General features: G+C 36.3%; 1 protein-coding gene across 14 annotated transcripts in view; it reads right to left on the bottom strand.

Moving 5' to 3' along the window:
* The window catches only part of PAM (peptidylglycine alpha-amidating monooxygenase), a 268,970-nt gene that overhangs the window by 137,802 nt on the left and 114,909 nt on the right, over window positions 1-16,259 (bottom strand). For all 14 annotated transcript variants that reach the window (XM_070412390.1, XM_070412389.1, XM_070412392.1 and 11 more), the window contains 2 exons: window positions 11,666-12,126; window positions 10,579-10,699 (listed from right to left, as the gene is read on the bottom strand). In XM_070412390.1, coding sequence (XP_070268491.1) covers window positions 10,579-10,699; window positions 11,666-11,754 — 210 coding nt within the window. In that variant the 5' untranslated portion in view covers window positions 11,755-12,126. The remainder of the gene's footprint in view (window positions 1-10,578; window positions 10,700-11,665; window positions 12,127-16,259) is intronic.

The following is a 16,259-nucleotide window of genomic DNA, read 5'->3' as shown; positions in this document are numbered from 1 at the left end:
ACTGACTACGAGGGGGCAGACAGTTGACTGGCTGACCAGTCGCTATGAGGTGCACTGACCACCAGGAGGCAGAGCTCTGACTGGTAGGTTAGCTTGCTGCTGGGATCTGCCAATACAGACTGAGCAAGACGGGCCAGACATGCCCTGGATCCCTCCCACAGTCCCTCCCTGGCTGGCCAACCTCCCGTATCCCTCCCCAGTCCTGATTGTGCACCCGTGGGGTCCCTCGGCCTGGCCTGCACCCTCTTGCAATCCAGAACCTCTTGGGGGATATTGGAGAGCCGGTTTTGGCCTGATCCCGCATGCCAGGCTGAGGGACCCCACTGGTGCACGAATTAGTTATAAAATAATAGGTGATCTCTTTAATGATAAAACAACTTATATATATTGACCAAAATTGTCATCCTGCTCCATTGCTACCTCTCTAGAGGACCAATGTTTACAGCTTATATGCTTCCTTCCAAGTTCCTTTATGCCCAAACAAAAATATATAACTAAAGAGTCATACATGTATACAAATTTTGCTATTATTTATTTTTATTAAGATGGGATCACATTCTGGACATGACTCTGCAGTTTGCTGCTATCAATTAATACACAATGACAATACTTCTAAGGCAAGACACGTAGACCTAGCTCAGTCTTTCACTTATTACATAATATTCTGTAGAATAATTTCCCACAATTTTAAGGATATGAGTTTTACTTTAAAAGACAATTCCAGGTAACTTTTCTTAAGAGCTTGTGGCAATGCATCCTCTCACTGATATATGAGACTATATAGCTTTTTATCCTTAAAAGCTCTGTATTTTATAGCTCTTTTTAATTTTTTGCCAAGTTAGTGGGTGAAAAAACATGGTATATTTTTTAATTTTAATTTATGATTATTAACCAGGTTGAACTTTTTTATTGTTAATTTAACGTTAATATTCTTCATTTGCTCTTCTTTTGGGTTGCTTGTCTTCTCAGTCTGTGGGACCTCTTTATATACATTGTATATTAGCCCCTTTTCTGTCATGTGTTCTTGGCTAAATAATTTCATCTTTAAGAGTTTGTGTGTGTGTGTATGCACGTATGTGTATGTGTGTGTATGTGTGTGCATACACATATAAAATCTTTTTACCTTTCCAGTCTCTTCTATAGTTAGTGGTCTGTTCAGTTCTTAGGTCAATCTGGATGGCTAAGTATTTTCTAGAAAATTATCCATTTGCTCAGGATTATAAAATTTATTGACATAGAGTTGCATATAATAGTGTCTAAAATTTTGTCTTTACACTTTCTAATAATTAATAATATATGATTTTTGTACTTTCTTATCCATAGTTAGGCTTGTCATGAATTTATCCATTTTAATGGATGTTTCAAAGAAATGGTTTCTTATCTTGTTTATACTTCTTGTTTTTTATACTATTAATTTCAGCTTTTATCTTTAGTCTTCCTTTTCATTGACTTAATTGCTCTTTTCCTCATTTACTAAGTTGAATGTTTATATAAATTTACTTTCATTATAGTTTTCATTAAAAAATAATTTTAGGCTATCAATTTTTCTCTGAGTACTGCATTTGCTGGGTCTCATGGGTTTTATTTGGAAGTATTTTCCTTATCAGTACTCTCTAGATAATTTATAATTTCAATTTTTATTTTTTCCTTGTCTCAGAAGTTGTGAAGAATTATCCTTAATTTCCATGACATCTCTTCATAGTCTATTTCTATTTTTATTGGGTTGTTATCAGAGGACAAGATCTATAAAATTCTATTGTAGTAAAATGAAGTTCCTTAATGTCTACTTTTGTGATTTTTAACAAATGTTCTATATGCATTCAAAAAATATATATATTCTCTTCCTAAAATTTAAAATTTTATATCCACATAGATATTAAATTACATTTACTATACATTATTCTGTTGATTGATATAGTCACATGCTTTATATACTTCCCTTTTGCAGTTTATTTGATATACCAAATATCCATAATTATATTTTAACCAACTTCACTTTGAATTTTTGTTTTATATTTTGGGCAGATGAAGAAACTGAAGCTCACTAAGGTTTAAGTATCTTGCCTTATGATTTTGTAGCCAACAAGTGGTAGAATTAGAGTTCTGAATTGCCTTGTAAATATAACGACTGATAAGAGAAATGAGGGATGGGAGACACAAGAGTGAGAAAAGATTACAGGAAAAAAAGGGCTTTGGAAGTTGTAATAAAGTTTTTGGTTTTAAATGGGGTACAGAAAGCTCTTAAAGGGGTATTCACAGAAGGGTGATGTGCTCTGACTTCTGTATTTACCGGATCCCTGCAGCTGCTGCATAGAGCACAGACTCTAGGGATGTAAGAGTGTACGGGAGACAGTTAGGAAAGCTACTGTAATAATCCAGGAAAGCGAGGACGGTGCTTGGGCGAGAGAGGGAAAGATGAGTATGCGGAGAAAAGACTGGATTATGGATATATTTGGAGGGTAGAAACAACAGGATTTTCTGGCATACTGTTTATGGGGTGTGAGAAAGAAGAGCCAAGAATCCCTCCAGTATATTTGGCCTAGAGGAACTATAACAGAGGAATTACCCAATTACTGAGTTGGAGAAGTCTGAAATACAATATTCCAAAACAGAAAACTCTTGTTTATGACCATTTACTTATGAAAACCAAATAGGTAACAAGGAACAAAGTGCTGTTAATCTTTCATTGGTATTTTTATTCTCTATGCTTTATAAGTCAGAAGACACAGTCTGTGCGCGGCCAAAGGTTAAATCCATTTATTAGCGTAAATGGCATATGCAATGGTTTCGATCAAGGACCAGGGAACTACAGCCTGTGGGTGGCTGCCTGTTTTAGTAAATGAAGTTTTTTATTGGAACACAGCCAACTCATTCATTTACATACTGTCCATGGCTGCTTTCTAACTGCAGCGGTTACAACTGGGACCTTATGGCTCTCAAGCCAAAAATATTTACTATCTGACATTTTAAGAAATAATTTGCTAATCTCTGGCTTAGATTTAGACAGAGACAATCAAAATTGTGTTGAACTAAACCAGGTTGACTGCAAGGTATCTTTTAACAGCCTGATGATCAGGAATATTGTACCAGAATTCATACTAGTGGCATTTCTTTCTGGACATGAAAAAAAATATAAGAAAAAAAGTTATTCAAGGATTTAGGATGGAGCCAATAATTTTTATTTTGGTTGTTTAACAAAAGAAAGCTTTTATTTTACAACATATGTGTAATAAAAACATGTATGAATGTATACATATCCTTTACATTTAAAGCCAAAAACATCATGCATACATAAAAATATATATACTAACATTCTCTGGGAAACATATAGGCCATTAACAGATTGGCAGCACAGATTATAAAATGAGCATGGGTTTCAGATTCAAATAAATCTGTATTTAAATCCCTGTTCCTTTATTTACTGGCTATTTGGCTACAGACAGATTATTTAATCTCCTTGAGTTTCAATTCTTTATAATAAATGGGAATAATAGTACCTTGAACAGTTTTTATGGAAATTAATGAGACAATGCTTATAAAGTGCCTCATACAGTAGTGGTACATAATGAGCACTCATTAAACATAATTTCTCCTTTACAAATTTACTAGAAAAAACAAACAAACAGAAAAGAACTCTAAATCTTATTGAGAAAAGAGGTGATCCTAAGGTAGTCTCTTATAGTGTAGTTACTTTTTCTAATCTCTGAAGTTTCATATTATTAAAAAATATCAAAAATTAATTGAAAACAAAGTCTTTTTATGTTTCAGATTTTAATAAACAAAGGTCAATCTATATTTGCAGCTCTGAACCCAAGTGACATGTTTAGATTATTCTCACAGAGGAAAACACTGTTAATAAGTTAAATCATATCCTCCCTAAGTGAACACTAAAAGGTTTTAGTAAAAATAGAGGAATTATGATAATTTAAACTTAAACAATAGGCAATGAGCTACATGCAACTTTAACTTGCTGTTTATAAGCTTCACTTAACATTTTTTGTTTTTTATGAAATTTGTAGCATTGAGCCTCACTGATGAAGCAAGGGGAGGATTATACAAATAAATACAAGTTGAGAATTTGACTGATACTAATCCTGGGCTTTCAAATTAGAAAGTGGAAAAACCAATTTCATGTGAGACAGATAAGTAAACAAAACAAGAGCCTGGCAACTGTCTTTTCTAATAATCAGCTTCTCCATTGGTGAAATAGATAGTTACTTCCTCCGTTTGTGGGAAGGCCAGGGTATATAGCATTTTAATCTCTTTTACTGCTCTTCTTCCAAACTTTGGAATTTTAGAATATGCGGTGCCTAAGTCTTTCTAAATAAACAGCAAATGCTGGTCCAGAATCAGGATATTCCTCGATTTTCTTCCTTCAATAACAAGATCACCATGCTACTTTTCTTTTTTTGGGAAGGGAGACAAGAATGGAAGAAAAAGAAATACTAAAAGGCATGAGTCATGCTCATATTTAGACAATGACTTAACGCACTCAATCTTTACCAAGGGTCTATTTTTTTTCTAAGCAACCAAAACGCACTGGTGCAGGACTGGCTACTGGAGCCACCGCTCTTTCACACTCATGGCCTCACAGTTTTTCACATTTCCCAGCAGTTTCTCTCAACCAAATGGACTTGTGTCAGAAAGCAAAAGAAAGGGAGAGATGGAAACATCCTACTGGGGATGGAGCCCACAGCCTGGGTACGTGCCCTGACCGGGAACTGAACCGTGACCTCCTGGTTCATAGGTCAACACTCAACCACTAAGCCACACTGGCTGGGAAGCATAATTTTTTTAATGCAAATATCATTATATACTAGTAACTAAAGAGAAGGAGACAAGAAAATCAGAACCTTCAAAGAACTAAAAATTATTCCAGTAAAGCATCATTTTTTCTGGAGTCCTAGGTAATGTTGTCCTGAATTTTAAGCACTGACTGGGGCTATTTTTTTTCCTCATAATGATAGGATTAAAATACATAGATTCAACATATTATAATTTCCACAAAACCAGCCAGAAGCCAGACTTTTGTTCAACTAAGTGACTGGACATGAAAAAGACTATTTTAATCAATATTCTGAACTTGAGAAAAATTAAGGCAACCACAGCAATTATGCACTTAACTTGTATATTACCTCTTTGATAAACATATTCTGAGCAAATGCTGGTTTTAAGTGATGTTATGATTATGGCTTGACATTTTAAAATTTATTTCTTAAATGGGTGCTGTTAAAAAACCCTGTAAGTGCTAGGTTCTTATTACATGATGATATTTTTATACACTATTGAGGCAAGGGGAATCTCTTCCCTCTTGTTAGAAAATGAAAAAGTTAAAATATACTAGTAAACACTTTCTAATGTTCATTTTTAAGAAAAATAAACAAAGGTGAACACTGGGAAGCTTTTGAAAAAATTTTGTAGGAGTATTTTGTTCATTCTGGTTTTATTTCAGTGACTACGTTCTTTCATATTATTTTAAAATAAGCGGTAACTTAAGACTCTAATTTCAGGTTTTTCAACTTGCTGTTCTGGGTTATCTGAACTCAGAATTGTTCCATTTCCTGGGGATCCTGGCAATAGATATTTGCGATCATGAACACAGAGAAGGCTGCTTTCTGATTTCAAAGCGTGTTCTGTGACTCTTTAAAAAACAAATAAGGAACAAACAAGAATTTGAAAGACGTTTAGAAAGGAAAACGTATACTCCTCCACAGTTTTCACACTTTTCCCAAAATAAGCGAGGAAAACAACTACACTGATGACTATGCCAAAAATGGGGGGGGGGAAATCTCAATGACATGATTTCAAGTTATTACACTCAAAGAAAATATTTAATTTAATATTTAATTTGTAAAAGTATATCATTTACAAATTAGTTTGCATTTATAAATCCATTAGCCAAGAATACAGAGTATCTAAGTTGAACAAGTAACAGATAAATAAAATACTATATAAACCTAAGATATGAAGGGACTTACATTAGAAAAGAGTAATTTTTTAAGAAGGTTAATGTACAAAGTCCTCAGCAATGTGAAGAAATCCAGGCTAATTTCAAACTGTTATAAAAAAAATTAAGGCTTCATACCGATGAAACTGCTTTTGATAAGTTCTTTTCTAAGAAGTATAAAAGACATATAAGAACTTGGAGAAAAACACCTCCATTCTCAGTGTTCTTTGATTCTCTGATCATAAGGGATATTTAATGGAAATAACTACCTAAAAAGCTCACTGGAAGATTTACTTCCTTGCTTTCTTTCTCCAGGTTTCCCTTGTCCAGGTTCGTATTTTCTATTTGGCTACCTTTCCTCTCCTTCAGAATTATTACAATGCCTTCCTTTCTCCATGAAGCCATTACTGAAAGCATAAGGGTTGGCAATTTCTTTCTCATCTTAAGGCTCATTCACATTTTCCTCAACACATATAATAAAAATAATGAGTTCACATTTTCTGAGAACTTACCACGTGAAGGGCAACTGGAACGTGCACTGGTCTTACCTTGCTGAGTCCCCAGAATAATCCTGGTTAGACACTATTATTACCCTCTCTACGGATAAAAGAGCAGGACTAGCAGGTTAAGAAACAAACCTGAGCCCTGGCCGGGTGGCTCAGTGGGTTGGAGCATCATCCCATACACCAAAATGTTGCAGCTTCGGTCCCTGGTCAGGGCACATACCTAAGGTTGCAGGTTCCATGCCCAATCTGGGTGCATATAAGGGGCAACTGATCAATGTTTTTCTCTCTCTCCCTGCCTCTCTCTTTCTCTAAAATCAATAAAAAAAACATATCTTCAGGTGAGGATTTTTTTTTAAAAAAAAGAAGGAAACATACCTGAGTTGACACATCAAGAGCTGGGACAAGAATGCTGTCGCCCAGCCCCAAAGCCTACATTCTAACCCACTAGATGTTGCTTAGATTTAGAAAATAAATCTTATGTAAAATCATGGTAATTATGCCATATTTATTTTATTTAAAAAACAACCCCTTATGGAATATTTAACACATCAAACTGATGATAACACCTTACTATGACCATGAACTGGCAGTTTATCAAATTGTTAGGCTTATTGATATGAGAGTTGGTGACAGCAAAAGCCCACAGGATCCCCAGTGAGAAAGGGAACCAAATGAGGAAGGAAAGTGCTAAGAGTCTGAGATACCACCACTTCGAGACACTGCTGGATATGAAGCTAGTGCCATTAGACAACAGATTCTACCCGGGGCTACTTAACAGCTGCTTACTCTTCTCCCTAATCTTCCCAAAGCCTGAAAAGAACACTGATCAATGAGAAATTTGTGAAAAAAGACAAAAATTCTTTTTCTAAATTTCAAGTCAGAGAAGAAGGAAGAGTAAGCTCACTTTGATTACAAAATTGGTATTACAACTGATAATAAACTACTTTCCAGGACTCCCTGGAGCTAGTTTAATGGGAGCCATTTTTAAAGCCTGAATGGACTGCAACTCAGAGAGGCCAGACATGACTGGATATTCTTTGGTAGAACATTAATCTAGGCATGTACTTCATCAGCAACATTAGTTGGCTGTGCTCTCTATCTTATAGGTGAGGTTCTCTCTGCCTCTATTCTACATCTGCTGTTTCTCTTTCCAAGGCTACCTAACAATCCCAAGTTTCCCAAGGAAAGGGCTTACACGAGATTCACTGATGTATCTTTCATTCTTGCCAAAACTTAAGGTGTGCTTTATTATAAAATCTATGGAATAAACACATCTCTTAATCAATCTGGTCTGCCTCAATGACCAACTCAAGTTCTGGTTCTCAGTCCTTCCTTTCTTTTAATTTTGTTGTTTTTCTTGATCTTCTGCCATTAAAAAACAACAACATTTTAACTCCTCAATGCTTTCCTTGTTTTTATGATTCCCTTACTCCTCTCTTCCTGATATAATTTTTAACTGTTCTGTTCTTCATATTATAGTTATTCTTGATTTCTTTTTCCTTTTATTTTTGTTCTTGATCATTCTATTCTCTTGTATTTCTTTCTCTCTCTCTCTCTCTCTTTTTTTTTTGGCCTACTCTTCTTATTCCCTTCCATCTTTTATTTCTTTCATCTAGTACTTTTTTTCTTTTTCTTTCCTTGCCTTTTTAGCTCCTTCCCTCTTAAGGATCTGTGTTAAATTTAGTTTCACCTGCATTTTTAAGAAAATAATACTTTCTTCATCAAAAGTACTCTCACAATTAAAGCACTGTGTCTTCGTTAACAAGGACACCAAGTTCAGGAGGAAAGGGACATGGGGTTTCTTTATCCACTTCTTTCTGAGTATCCTCAATAGGAAGTATAACTACCATTTCTCATGAAGGTGATAAGGTATATAACCTATATGTCAACCAAATCAAGTCAGTAAGTACTTGTGGCATACAGTCAGTAGAGAGTGACGGGGGGAGTGGCAGAAACTTTCAACAACCTGCTCTGAGCTGATCAGACAAAACAAGTGAACCACTTATCCAGATAGACAGTTTCAGTTACAGTCAGAGAAAACCCAACTGGACCTGGTTGAAACAAGAAAGGCTAACATAGTTGCAAATTCCCTAAGTAGCATTGCCACCAAGAACCTATATTCTTTCAGTCTCTCTGCATCACATTCTACGGTATTAGTTTTATTCTAGGCATGGCTCCGCTCATGAACTCAGCCGATCCTAGGCCTGGCTCACATGCAACAGAAAAATCGATTCCCAGCAAAAGCCCAAAGATTTCATTGGATTAGTCTTGGTCATACACCTTCTTCTGAACCAGTCACTGTGAAAGGGGAGGTGGGTTACAACAATCTGCTAATGCTAGTTCATGCGCTCCACTTCTGGGTCCTGGATAGACAACTCCTGGGAACCACAGAGTCTCAAGAGAAGGAGCAACAAAGAATTTTATGTTGGGAAGGGAACTAGCACATTTCTACTGCATGAGGCAAAGCTGAATGTAAATAGCACAAAATAACAAACCTGTAATTTACTAAATATATATTCTTTTTCCACGGAGTTATTTTGATAATTATAAGATTATAAAAATGAGTAAACACATTTTACTTTATGAAAATGGTGCTGCTCTACATTTTTTTTTTACAATGAATTCTTCTAGGAACTCTTTCTGAGAATATTGACCCCAACACAATTACTTATTATGATTGTTATGTAATTTAAATGTTCTTACTATCAAATAATGAGAAGGAAAAAAAAACCCAGAATAATGAACCAAATGACTACTTGAGAAAATAATGATATTCTTGGGAGGAAAAAAGGTGCAAAAGATCACAGTGGTTTAAAAAAAAAAGTAATATAAAGTCAGTTAAGCAAATATAGGAGGAAAATCATTTAAAAATGAGAAAAGACAATAAGAAGCACACTTTACAAGTGAGCAACTGTCAATCTCTCCTATTCCCAATCTCATGACAGCTCTTCTGATTAAATATTAAATAAAGACCTTATGGAATTAAAGGCCAGAACATTAACAACTAAACATACAGAAGACTCATCTGGCTGGTCACCTGAGTATGGGCAGGGGTTAGGGGAGTGAGGGTAATTTTCAGAGTAGTAAAAGAAGTCAATTATAGATTGTTAGATCATATACAGGTATCCAAATAAATGAATGTCAGTCCTTAGTCCCCCCACAGAGGACTATGTATATTTTCTCGAGCTTCTGAATGTCAGCTTCAAAGGAATTCTCCCCAGTAAGGAGAAGACTTTTATTTTCTCAGTACTTAAAGAGACAAGAAAAATCAAATTTTATCTGCAACTGTGAGTCATCAGGCACTGCAGTTCTGTAACACGCAGGTCCCTGTTGCTGCAGCCCTTAGAAAGGAGAGGACTATCTTTTAATGGCACAAATAAATCCCTGCACTGCCTGCTTGCAAAGCATAATTAATTCTGGCCTTTTCATGCTTAATGAAACACCTTAAACACATGAGAGAAGTGAGTTTGAGCTTCTTGTGTATACTTAAAACAGGGAAAGCCCTCGCCACAACCTAGTTCTACTCAAAATGCTATATGTGACGCTTGTATGAATTCTGCAATCATTTCTTCACAATACATCTCTTAAAACAAGCAAATTGTGCTATGGAACACTTACAATCCACCACCTGTATGAACAATTCTCTTAACTTTTAAAGTGTGAAATATTTTGTTTTTCAGATTCTTGGCAGTAAACACATGACTTTGGCTCTTAACCTGTGGCTGCGATAGAAGGGTATTTAAACAAAGTAAACTCTTAGATGTAGCTGCTCAATATCATTTCCTTTTATTAGAATCATTTTTCATATTTTAATACATACCGCATGTTGTAGTACAGAGGCTATGATTCCACTGAGAATTTCAAAACGTAAATTTTCAAGATTCTATTTCCAAACACAGCTAACAATATGAGTAAAATTTTTGGAAAAAAAATTTAACTGAAATACTGTATTTACCTTAAAAGATGTACTCCTCTCTATAATAGTCAATTGTTCTAGCCCTGAGGAGTCTTGAAAGCAAATGCCTATTTTTAAAGAAGTTACTACTGCTATAAATGCAGTTTCTTTGCTTTAATTATAAATTGTACATAGAACAAGTGAATAATAAAATATAGAATTCACCTCACCTGTTTAGGTGTGACCCCAGGCATTTGAATATCTAATGCAAAGTCAGATGAATCGATAGGAGTTACTGGCCGGGTGGTACCAAGACATTCATTGGAAAATGATCTGGTAGTTTCTTTAAACCTTAAAAAAAAAAATTCAATATCTTTGAACATAATGGAATTTTAACTTGAAATGAGAAAGAAAAAAGAAAGGGATTCTATGACTGTAAAATTAAAGATTATTGATTTAGACCAGATGAAAAGATGTGATAACTATATAATATTCTAAAACATTCTCAGAATTGGACTTTACAGTCCATGAGCAATATATGTCTAACTTGTAAACAAAATTTAATCAAAGGAAACAAGCAGGTTACATTTAAAACTTAATTCAATAAAAACTTGTCAAATTACTTATTTGTTTCTAGTTAATGAAAATACAGTATTAATAAATCAGAAATTATCACAGACCTGACAATTTTCTAATGGAAGAAATATTACCTGTAACCTAGTAACATTTTTGTGAGTATTTTGAGTGCCTCATATTACTAGTCAGAAACAAAAACCAACAATAATAATGCTAGGAGGCAGAATAGGAGGTGGGGGGAGCTGTGATGTGAATTACAAATGTATAAGCGCATAAATATTTAATATGGTAATTATGAGGAGTGTGTCTACAGCCCAGTGTTTTCCCGTGAGCTCTCCCAGCCCATGATCTGATTCTCCCCACCACTTACCTATATTGATATTTTATTCTTCCAGCTATTGTAAAAGAAGGCATTCAAGTCTAAACGCCTAGATGTCGTTTCTGAAATATCTCCCCAAGAGGGAGCGATCTGTATTGGAAATCACAACTTCTAATTGAAGTTTTGAAAGCCAGTGCAGCCTGGCTTACACTACAGTGGGTTTGTGGGTTTTTTTCCCCCTGTAAAGGGGACTTCACTAGAAGTTACTGTGCTAAAATCCCAAGTCAGCTCAGCAAAGTAAAGCAGCCTTGTCTATTCCTCCGACACGCAGGTCCCCAAAAGTGATCCCAGTTTTCAAGAGCATGCAGACACCACCCGAACAACATTCCGCCCGTTCAGACGGCAACAGCACACGCACCCACCTCTTAAAGACAGAAAGTGGGCTCCTGAACCCCAGGCAGCTGCTTGGAAACACCAGGAGGAGAAGTAGCAGGCTCCGAACGCCAGCCATGTCCACGCCGCTCCGGCCCCGCCGGGAGAGCCGGCAGCGCAGCGCTGGGGCCGCGTGGGCAGCGGCCGCTACTTCATGGCCCGGGCGCGGCGGGCGTCCGGCGGCGGCCACACACCATCTGCCGGCGAGAGCGGCCGGCGAGCAGGACCCGGCGAGTCTGGAGCCCTAGCCTCACCCAGAAACCCGTGGGAAGGCGGTACTTTTGTCCGGTCCGCAAGCGGAAGCTTTCCTCCTCCTAGAGCTGCTTTTTCTTTTTTTTCACCCTTCTTTTTACCCTGGTGCTGGGGCTAGACTTGCGCGTCCCTTATCACTGGGGAATGACAGGGACTGTGAGGCATATCACACCAACCCGCGTCAGTCATCATTCAGGACCTGCAAAAATAGAAGCAGATAATGGATGACTAACACATTACAGCATTTGTCCTCGGCAAATCCCAGCTGAGGTTCTTTCATACATTCGCAGTTTCACAAGCTTGAGCCCAAGCCTGGGGAAAATGCTGGTCAGTGGATCTCCCTCCCCCGCAACAGCCCCCAAGATTTCACAAAGCCCCAGAGGTCTCTGTTTTGCTCTTTCTTCCTACCTCACACCCACTCTCTCCGTTTTCCTCCCGACTTTGCCCCCCTTTTCCCTCTCCTCCATCCCACTCTCGGTATTTCTTCTGACTTACTATAACATTCCCTTCTATCATCAAAGATGCACTTAATTCTCTGCTGAATATAAACAAACTTATTTACGCAAATGACGGGCTAAGGGCAAAAGAAAGGGGGCGCTAAGAGAAGCAGAGACAAAGCACTCGGATACATAGAGAAAGATGTTGAGCACAAAGGCATGTTTATGTTTATGTACCACAGAGCTACAGATCTGAGGAAGAATACCCCCTGCCATGAATGGCACCACAGAAGCAATCGCTGAAGTTCCCAGGATTATTCCAAAGATAACCAAAAGTCTACAGTTAACATGATATATGAAATACAAATGCCTACTGAATAATTCTGCACCTAATATACAAAGTAATAATTACTTATAACGTATGCCTCCCAAAACGTATTCTTTCCTGAATAAAGTTTGGAAATTTACAATGTAATGCATGTAGAAACAACAGGGAGAATCTCGGCTGGCCTCCAAATGAATTTATCTACGAAGGGTATGATCAAGAACTTGGCATTAATATAAAAAGAGGCCGTGCAGAACTGGTGCAGCATCTCAACATTTTATGAAGAGACTCAACTAGGCTAAAATCTAAAATATGCATGTTTTGATATTACTGTTGTCCTGAACATATTTCAGACTATGTGTCAAGTTTGTAAATTGTGGTGAGAAAGCATTGTTTTCAAATCTATTATTCACAACATAAAAACACCATAAAGATTTCTTAAAGTTTAATTTTAATCACTGATTATAGTTTGGGAAACCTCAAATCCAATGGCCAGATGAATAACACAGTAAACATCAGTAAGATCATATAGAAGTGCTCCACAATAATACATTAGCCTCTAAACTCTCCTCAGGAAATCACAAGATAGTGAAGCTAATCTAAAAAAAAAACAAACACACAAACAAAAAACGCCAACTAAAACAAAAAAGCACAAACTAAAGTTAAACGTGAAGACTTCATGGTCAAAGCTTTCTAGATAAAACATGACAGAATATCCAAACAACCCAAAGATGCTTGGGACCCAGCAGCACCCAAGGGCCACTGCTAATTTATATAAGCAATGATATTTTTTAAAGACTGATGATATTTGTTTGAACTTTCTCTTTGGCTTGCTTTTGGAACTTTCAGGGAAAAAAAAGAAAGAAAGAAAAGAAAAAGAAAAAGGAAAAACAAAACACTTCAGCTTTGTCCCAGACCCTGGGTAAAGGAAAGAACTCCTTAAAGGGGAATAGAAATAACATTCCTTGAAGTTCTTGTTTTTTAAGTATATGTGAAGAAAGGGTAATATTTTATTATTTCATGCAGAACAGGATTCAAGGACAGTCTTTCCAGTTGGCAGGGAAATTTGGTATTATACAAACACGTGAAAACAAATTTAGTATTGAAATTCTTTAACAGGAACGCATCTTAAGTACTAGCCTTTGAAAAAAAATTCCACTTATCTCTGATTGATTTTATTACCTTTGATGTGCCAAAGCACCTACTAAAAGAAAAGGGAACTGAAGTTGTGGGTGGAAGCAAAGCTGATATTTGCAGCCATGAACTAAACACAAGGTCTTATAGGAATGAAAGCCAATTATGCTTCCTGGTACTTGATGCCTTGTAAACAAAATACAAATCATCAGATAAAAAAAATCATGTCTAACCATTTCATTTGTTATTTTATAATTCCTGATCATTTTTAAATATATAATATTCAAAACAATTTAGTAGTCTTCTGATTTAGGATTTTAAAAATTCAAATATATTTCTTTGAAATAATTTATTCCCTTGTTAAAACACATACGTGATTCCATATTCTGTATAAAATATCGTAATATGTTGGGGTTTTATAAAATGAATAAAACTAAAAGAGAATATAGCCTATTATGGGAGATGAGGACTTGACACAATTAATATGAGGTATGTTTACAATGTTATAAAAAGAGTAATGTAAAAAGGACTCAGGGAATTTTGAGGTAGGAAAGCTCATTTCAACCTTCAAGAGGAGGGTAAGGAAGAACAGAAAGGTAAAGCAGTCTTCAGTGGAAGAGGTGACTACTGAGGGGAGCGTGGAGGGTGGTTGGGTTTCCACTGTAAGAGATGGACATGGGCACTCCTGGTGCAGAAAAGGACAGGGCACAGGAGTCCAGGTGGGAGCAGAGGATGTGTTTAAAGAATAAGTAATGCAATATAGGTTCTGCCTCCTAGACTCCAGCTGTAGATCCAGATTTACTATTTTATTTGTAATACAAAGCAAATATTCTGTTTACAGATGCATAAATTCTTAGTAAGAACAATTTACAGTTTATACCTGTACGGATATTAATTCCAGGAGCAGTACTATTACATAGTGCAGTCAAGCCTGGTATAGAGGACCATAAGCTAATTTGGCTTTTACAAAGTAATCAGTCCATTCCTTTCCATTTTCATTTGGAAAAAAAAAAAAGAAAAGAAACCCCAAAAGAGTTGAATTCTGTAACTGGTCAAAGAATCAAATAAATATATTGAACATTCATTCATTGATTTATTTATTCAACAAGAGAAAACCAGGATAGCATAGTGGCTTAGAGCTTGTAAACCAAAGAAAAACGATACCTGGCCTCCTGGCTCCACCACTGACTGGCCTTGTGAAACCACTGAGTACCCAGCCTCTCTTTGAATCAGTTTCCTCATCAGCAAAGTGGAAATAATCCTACAGCTTATCTCATAGGGTCGTTACAAGGAAAAAGTTAATTCATATTCTTAGAAGAGTTTCAGACATATAATAAACATATGCTGTTACTATTGTTGCAACACATATTTATTGAGTACCTCAGACTATCTTAATGCTGAGGATGGTAACAATTGAAACAGATAAAGTTCCCACTCCTTCCAGTGGGGGGAAAACAAATGAAAGTAACTACCAAATATAAATTTCATTTTATTTTAAGGAGGTTCTATGTGGTTTCCTACAATGACTTATGATTAAACTGATTAAAGGGTACATATCCATTCACATAGCAATTTGATTCCAGGGATTTATTCTTGGGCAAAAATTGAACAGGAGTATAAACATGTTGATAAGGATATTTACTAACACTGTTTATAATAACAAAGAACTGGGTGTTTATAATAGCAAAGAACTGGAATCCATTTAAATGCCCGGCAATGAAAGACTGGTAAAAGAAATTACTTTCTGATACAAAACTTGAATACTATACATCCCTTTAAAAACGTATTTTTAAAACTGTTCTATATTTTTCCCTTTTGCATACTTTTAAAAAATGTTTCAACCATCTCAAACTTACAGAAATGTTGCAAGTGGAGAACTTTTTTCTTTAATTATCTGAGAGTGAACTGCTGGCTTGATGATGCCTCATCACTTCTGAATACTTTAGTGTGTATTTTCTAAAGTACATCCCACTAAATAACCACAATACAGCCACCAAAATAAAAATATGCAGATCCACACCTTACTATCTTCTAATCATCAGTCTCCAAACGTTGCCAACTGTCCCTATAATGTCCCTTATATCAAAAGAACCCAGGATCAAGCATTGCATGGAAAATCCTCATGTCTCCAGTCTCCTTCATTGCAGGACAGTTTCTCAGTCTGTCTTTAACTTGTATGACCTTGATTCTATTGAAGACTTCAGGCCGACGTTTGTTCAGAATGCCTCTTGACTAGTGTTTGTTTTCTGTTGCATCAGGACTAGATTCAGGCTGTACATCCCTGGCAGGAATATCTCACGACATCTGTATCAGTGTCAAAACCTGCATATTAAGTTATTCCAAAACTTAGTGGCTGAAAACCAGAAACATTATTTGGCATGCTCTATATGCAAAATGGTGGTTCTCTAATGAGGGTGCAATGAAGATGTTGGCAGG

The sequence above is a fragment of the Myotis yumanensis genome, unplaced genomic scaffold (genome assembly GCF_028538775.1).
Source record: "Myotis yumanensis isolate MYYU_CA2020_CCGP unplaced genomic scaffold, mMyoYum1.0.hap1 SCAF_4, whole genome shotgun sequence".
Classification (NCBI taxonomy): domain Eukaryota; kingdom Metazoa; phylum Chordata; class Mammalia; order Chiroptera; family Vespertilionidae; genus Myotis; species Myotis yumanensis.
Note: the sequence above shows the minus strand (reverse complement) of the source record. Positions and strands in the feature narration are given on the sequence as shown.